This window comes from Mustela nigripes, chromosome 7, assembly GCF_022355385.1.
Source record: "Mustela nigripes isolate SB6536 chromosome 7, MUSNIG.SB6536, whole genome shotgun sequence".
NCBI lineage: Eukaryota > Metazoa > Chordata > Mammalia > Carnivora > Mustelidae > Mustela > Mustela nigripes.
In genome coordinates, this window is record NC_081563.1 from 5,653,224 (window position 1) to 5,660,874 (window position 7,651).

The 7,651-nt window shown below is 38.5% G+C and overlaps 1 protein-coding gene across 10 annotated transcripts in view; it reads right to left on the reverse strand.

The window, feature by feature from the left end:
- The window catches only part of KIDINS220 (kinase D interacting substrate 220), a 94,580-nt gene that overhangs the window by 23,439 nt on the left and 63,490 nt on the right, over positions 1-7,651 (reverse strand). For all 10 annotated transcript variants that reach the window (XM_059405118.1, XM_059405115.1, XM_059405110.1 and 7 more), the window contains exon 23: positions 480-658. In XM_059405118.1, the coding sequence (XP_059261101.1) occupies positions 480-658 (179 nt within the window). The remainder of the gene's footprint in view (positions 1-479; positions 659-7,651) is intronic.

Consider the following 7,651-nt stretch of genomic DNA (forward strand, 5'->3'; position numbering starts at 1 on the left):
TAATGTGCTTCAGGAATGGTTGTGTGTGTGTGCGTGTGCATACAGCGGTGGTTCAAGAACAAATGAAATGATTCCAAAACTTTAATGTCACCATCCTTAAGTTCCAGTCCACAAGTTTAAGTTAAAATTTATCAAGTAATATAAGAATATCTGTACCCCTTCAGATAGAGACCGTCAGAGAAAGATTAGATAAAGATAAGATCCGTCAGAGAAAAATTAAAATGGACTAACATCTTACAGTGTTGACTGTTTCTTAAAAGGAATCTGAATGCAAAGAAGTCAGGTATGCAGGTATTCCTTAGCAGTCTCTAAAGGAGGTCAAAACTCCTAATCCTCAGTTTCATTAACTGTCCTGTGTAGTGCTTGGTTTGGTATTTCTTGGTTTTTCATGGAGCAAGACAAACTCACATAGCTAAGTTAGAAATGAGAAACATCTTGAAGACCAGAGAAGACAAATCACATTTACTACTACTACCCACCTGCAATAATTTCCCGTAGCTTGGGGTCTAGGTTGACAGTGCATGGCAAAAAGGTTTTTACATCTCGAGCCACAAGAACTGGGGTCCTTGAAGACAAAAACACTTCAAAGTTTCTTATATCTCCATCTATTTCTAGCAGTGGCTCAACATCTTTAGTTGTTGGAATGTTCTTTGATATTCTTCAAACAAGAAACAAACGAAAAAGGTCATTAATGTCAGTATCAGAAAGGAAAATTCCACATGTACCTTAAAATTTATATACGAAAATGAGTATCACATTACACATCTTGTTTTCATTAAACATTTTCTTAAGAACAAAAACTGGTACATACACTACAAAATTACTGAGATAACAAGTGTGCGGTCACAGGAAGGAGAGCAGTATATCCTAGGCACCCACATGCTGGTGAGGACCGCTCTGTGCAAATTAAATGAGTTATGGTTTTACACACGAGGAGAGTGAGCCTCAGACAAACGAGGCAACCTGCCTAGATCCACGCAAGCACACAAGACAAGCTGACCGGTTCCGACTCCGTGCTTATTATGGGATACCACGGTTCTTGCCTTTGCAAAGAAGAGAAGAAATAAACAATAATTTTTAAATAAATTACATAAAGTAGAAAAAAGTTAGTACAGGTTTTTCCTTTTTCAAAAAAGGTCTCATTCTCTATTTCTTCACTGCTCAGACCCAATCCTGGGCTGGTAGCCAAATATTAAAAGCCCTCTGAGGGAAAATCTAGAGAACAAAATTAGCAAACAAGATGAGAAGAGCGTGCTGGTGAGAACATAAGAAGAGCAATCTTGTCTTCATGAATTTCAGGGAGTCCCTCTCACAGACTCACTCACATATACACAAAACGGAAAAGCCCTCCAAAATAGGATTACTCTTATAAATTAGAATGGCATTCAACTGATTATTAATATGGTTTAAATGATATGAAAACCTTGGAGAATGGTTACAAAGAATCATTTGCGGAAGTGGCCAAAATTTCAGAACTTTAACAGTTAAAAAGGTAGTTCATCTGTTTGAGGAGTTTAACACGAAATACTAAGAAGAGAGGCTACAAAGATTTAGATAAAAACACACAGCTGACAAGTCACATGAAACAAATTAACTGAATTTCAATGCCAGCTCTGCTTAAACTTGAATGTGAACAGTGTTCTCAGTATGATGAACAATACTGCTGTTCACAAGCCAACAGTCTACTGCTGGTTTCCAGATTGAAGGCTCGATTTTAACCTTTTGAGCTCAATACATTAAGCTCTTCTACTGAAAGAGATATTTATGTAAATGATAATCTTTTGGCAGCAGGCCACTAAAATCATATGTGTCTTTATTTTTCAGATATTTTTCCAAAGGTTAGTATTTAAAGAATTTAAGTAACTTCACTTTTCAATTAAGAGTGAATTTAAATTTTTAGTATTATGAATCATGTGAATTAAAGTTGCCAGCAGTTAAATGGCCCACAGAAAGCATTATAAAACCTCAGGCATCAATGAGCTCCTAGTAAGTTTAGATGCAATTTCTTTCTATGCTACCAATCTAGCGGTACTTGTTAATGCCAACATCAATGTAAGTTAAAAGCATTTTGATTATAAATGACAGTGGTTTAGAGAAGTCCATATTAATTCCTTGGCAGAAATTACATAAGCCATTCAAATCACTTCCATTCAAAATGAGGTCTTAAATTACAGGGAAAAAAACTTCCTATTTTAAATCAAAATATAAACAGATTCGAAAAGCATAATTTATGAAGGCATTATTTATCATACTTTATCTAAAAGTAGCCACCTAACAATGTCATTATTTAATCATTGAAGGTTAAAAATAAGACAAATTTTCTTTAAAAACTTAAACAGGGAAAACTCTTAACTGTCTCAGAATTTTTTACCTTAAAACCAATTTAACTCCTAGTAGACTCAAATACTTCCTACCACAGTGAATGCCCATTTATTAAATAACATTCGAATGTACTCTGGAAAGAGATGGAACATACAGACAGAAAACAGCTACTCTGCACTGTAGCGAATGGGTGAGGAACAAAAGAGGAAGTGAAGTGCACATCTGTGCAAACACAACCAAACACCCCGAACACCTTCGGAGCTAACTGTGCTCTCCTGTTCTGTCTTGACCCAGTTAATGCCTACTCATCCTTCGTCTCAGTCCAACTTCCCCTCTTCCAGGAAGTCTTCTCCAAGCGCAGGCCCTCATAGCACATATTCTTTCTTGCACACCACCTATCACAACTGGAATTTTATAATCTGTTAGTGGAATTATTTTATTAATGTCTACTCCCCCTCTAGACTAGAAGTTCCTTTAAAGCTGGGACCAAGTTTGGTAGTGTTCACTCTTCTATCTCCAGCGCCTTGAAGCAGAGCATTGTCACGTTACTTTTGCTTAAATATCTTTAGAGTGAAAAAAATATTTTATCTGTATAGTGAATACACACAAAAAATGCATTATTCCCTAAGAACTCTACTCTTTTATATTAATTTTCACTTTAATTCCTTTCTGATATTGGAAACAAATTTATGCTTGGGAAAGTGTAGGTCGATCCACTTTTAGTTAATTTTCATACATGGTGTGAGATAGGGGTCCAACTTCATTCTTTAGCATGTGGAAATCTAGTTGGCCCAGCACCATTTGGGGAAGAGACTATTCCTTTCCCCTTGAATGGACTTGGCACCCTTCTCAAAGCTCAATTGGCCAGATGTATGAGTTTCCTAGTGTAGTTATTGAATAGGATGCCTTTAAAACGCAAGATTACTTTTGCAAGTTTTGAAAGTATTTCTGAACTCTCATCTATTCCATTGGACTATATGCCTATCTTTAGGCCAGTACCTCATTGCTTTGATTACTGCAATTTTGTAGTTAGTTTTTTAAAACTGAGAAACGCGAACCCTCTGACTTCATTCTTCTTTTTCAAGATTGTCTTGGCTACTCATATTCATATTCAATTTCACATGAGTCTGAGGATCAGGTTTCTATTTCTGCAAAAGGCTATTGGAATTCAGACAGGGACTACACTGAATCTGTAGATCACTTTGGGTAGTACTGACATCTTAATATTTAGTCTTCCTGTTAATGAACATGAAATATATTTCCATATACTTAGATTTTTTTTAGATATTTTATTTAGCAATTCGCAGTTTTCTTTTTTTTTTAAGATTTTTTATTTATTTATTTGACAGACAGAGATGACAAGCAGGCAGAGAGGCAGGCAGAGAGAGAGGAGGAAGCAGACTCCCTGTGGAGCAGAGAGCCCAATGTGGGGCTCGATCCCAGGACCCTGGGATCATGACCTGAGCCGAAGACAGCGGCTTAACCCACTGAGCCACCCAGGTACCCCAGCAATTCGCAGTTTTCAATGTATAATTCTTTAACCTCATTGGTTAAGTTCATTCCTGGGCGTTTCATTCTTTTCAATGCTATAGTAAATACAATTACTTTCTGAATTTCCTTTCAGATAACAATCTGCAGAGGTATAGAAACACAACTGATTTTTGTGTTGATCAGGAGCCCGCAACTCTGCTGAACTTATCAGCTCTAGCAGCTTTCTTGTGGATTCCTTGGGGATTTTCCATATACAGGATCATGTCATTTGCAATGGGAGATAGTTTTTCTTCCTTTCCAATTTGGATCCTTTTACTTCTGTTTCTTGTCTAAGTGCACTCACTAGAACTCCACTGTAACAGTGAATAGCAGTGGTGAAAGTGGGTGTCTCAGTCAACTCAGGCTGTTGTAACAAACACCACAGACTGCACAGCTTAAACAACGTTTATTTCTCACATTTCATGGAGTCTGGAAGTCTGAGATCAGAGTGCCAGCTCAGACAGGTTCTGATGAGAACCCTCTCCCTGGTTTGCAGCTAGCTCTCTGGTCCTTCTTATAAGGACACTAATCCCATCATGAGGACTCTACCCTCATGACTTCTTCCGAACCTACTTACCTCCCAAAATCCTCATCTCTAATATGATCACATTGAGCTAAAACTGCCCCCATGCAGAAGACTGTGCTGAGTGTAAAACAACACTCAATGGAGCAGAGAACTTGTTAGAAAGCAAAGAGACATTTCCATGCAGTGGTCAGAGCTGATTCTCAAGACAACAGTGCACAGCGTCAAGTGTTCTAAGTAATGCCACTTTTCAAAGCTTACAAAAGTAATTCTGCATTCTAAAGTCATCCTATTTCAGTAACTACACTAGGAAACAACAAAGCACTGTATATGTGGCCCAGTGAATACAGATCTAGGCCAAACCTTCAAGTTTGTTTCTGGTTTCAAGTACTTAATGTGTTTGATTTATGGTGCTTAAGGATGGTCCAATTAGGGTTCTATAATACAATCACAAGCGTACTTGCCTGTTTCCAAATAAACCGCTGGCAAAGCTAAAAATGTATTCTTTTCCCAGAGAGCTTATTCTACACATAAAAAAAGTTATTTTCCTCTGAATGTGTACATATCCAAGATGTATATTTCCTACTTGGTCAAAATATTAAGGCCAAAGATTACTTTTCTACATTGGAGGAAACATGTAGTCATGCATTTTTTAAAATGCTCAATACACAAACTCAGTGGACTATCATTAAGACCACAATTTGTGTGCGAGCAGCTGGGCTTCAGCCAGACCTCATATGGGCAGCACAAGATATGACCCTGGTGGCAGAGATACCACTACATCCAGGACCCCAAGTGACATGGCTCCCCTTTCCTCAGTTACGTGCACCCTTCTGAACTGTAAGGCAGTGCTGCTGGCCATGTCTTGTTCATATGTTTCAGTTCTTACTTCTTGCTTTGGGCATGAATAACAAATAGAGTCAGAAACTGAAAAACTAGGACTAGAAATAATAGGAAAATTTTATGACCATAAAAATATCCTTCTTGGGATTAAGGGGACACTTACTGCGATGAGCACTGAGTAATGGAGAGAGTCGCATCACTATATTGTACACCGAAACTAATGTAACATTGTACGCTAGTTATATGGGAGTTTTTAAAAAATCTCCTTTATATATATTTTCTAAAGCACTGAATTATTTTGACACAGAAGCATTTATACTCAAAAAGAAATGCACCTTAATAATCTCTAGTGATGATTCAGTTCAATCTAGTGGTGAACAACAGTGTGTTCAACTGCTGAGGAAACTTAGTACACACCGAAGTTGGGGGTAAAAGTCTCCCTTTGAAGCTACTATATGAACTTATTACAGATTTACATGTCAGACACTTTCCATTGAAGGCAGTCATTTCTAGGAACACAATTCCTACACTGCAACTTGAAATGCAACTGGATTCTGAAAGGACAGGACAGAGGCAATGGCTTTCCTTACACCCAGATTTGATCATCTCACACAAGTCAGAATAAAGCTGTAATATTTAAAAATAAAAATTTAAAGCAATGTGGGGTGCCTGGGTGGCCCAGTTAAGTGCCCGTCATAGGCTCAGATCATGATCTCAGGGTGCTGGGATCCAGCCTAGTACCAGGCTCCCTGCTCAGCGGGGAGTCTGCTTCTCCCTCTCCCTCTCCCCTCTGCTCATGATCTCTTTCTCTCTCTCTCTCTCAAATAAATAAAATCTTAAAAAAATAATAAAAATTTTTAAAAATAAATAAATAAAATCTTTTAAAAAAAGGTGGGTCACTTGTTAACTGTGTGATTTGGGACAAATCATGTGACCTCTCTTGATGCCAGTCCCCTTATTTCAGGGGGCTGAAGCAGATCTCTCGGATCCTCCCATAGTGCTGTGGGTGCTCCCCACACCCCGCCAGGTGGGAGATGCTGGTTCTTTCAAAGTGATAAAGGAAAGCACTGGCCTACACAGTCCCCTCCACATCTCAGCTCCCTTGGTTTTGGTGTAAAAATGACACCAAAAGCATAACTTCATCTGGCTTAAAGGCTGCAATTTTGGTAACTACAGGGATGATGAGACAGGATCGACAGACAGGAAGGGTAAATCAGGAAAGCACAAAGAGGTGCGTGCCTAGGCTCGTTACTGATAAGGCACTGCCTTCTATTCATGTGTGTTGTGGAAAATGCTCTGAGGAACACGTCCCTTTTCTTACGTACAATCTGATAGGAAAAACATATCTAAAGGTTAAAAAGAGTTGAGAAGAAAATTTTAAAAAGAACTAGCATTTGTAGAGTATCTCCTATGGCCTGCCATTCTCTGGGCCCGGTGTTTGAGCTAGCTTATCTCATTTCTATCTCCCAACATTCCATGATGTATCATTTCAATTTTTAAAACGAGAAAGCAAAGGCTCAGAGATGTTAAGCTCCCCACCTGACATTACCGCAGATTTAAGTGGCCCAGCTGGAACCTATCTGGCCTGATGCAAAAGCCTGAGCCTTGTTCCCTGCACCGGTTCAAACTGAGTGCCACAGACATGGTTCAAAGTTCTTAATTAATGATTTACATATTTTTAACGCCTTAAAATATAATAAAATAGAACACTGTTACATCAAATCTTAACACACTCAAGATCAACATATAAGTTTAATATACCAGGTCATCCTGGGTTTTGTTTTAATTTTTTGCAGACTTTGAAAAATGGGCTTTTTCTCCATCTTCAGGTGCACATTTAAATTCTTTCATTTTCTTAACCCAGTTTTTCTGTTCATAAAATTAGGCAAACAAGTGCACTACTCCACCCTATGTGCCTGAGTTCAGAGTGTAATAAACAACTAGAAAATCACAATGTTAATTCACGACATGACCCACGTGCCAGGACCTTGTCAGTCAGAGAAGCAGCACCCAACAAACACTTCAACCAGTTACAAGAAATGGGAGCAACTGTAAGATAATACTGGTGACTGACCTATGAACCCAAATTAATTAAAAACATCCTGCCACTGTAAAGCAGGTTTAAAAACTGGTAGCATTTTTATCTACTTAGATTTAGAATTTTCTTTTTTTCTTTTCTAATTTGAGAGCGTGCGTGCACACAAGAAGGAAGAACAGCAAAGGGAGAGGGAGGAAAAGCAGGCTCTAAGCTGAGCAGAGAGCCCAACGTGGGGCTCAATCCCAGGACCCTGAGATCATGACCTGAGCCAAAGGCAGAGCTTAACCACTGAGCCACCCAAGCTTCCAGGATTTATAATCTTCTTTTTTTTTTTTTAAGATTTTATTTATTTATTTGACAGAGATCACAAGTAGGCAGAGAGGCAGGCAGAGAGT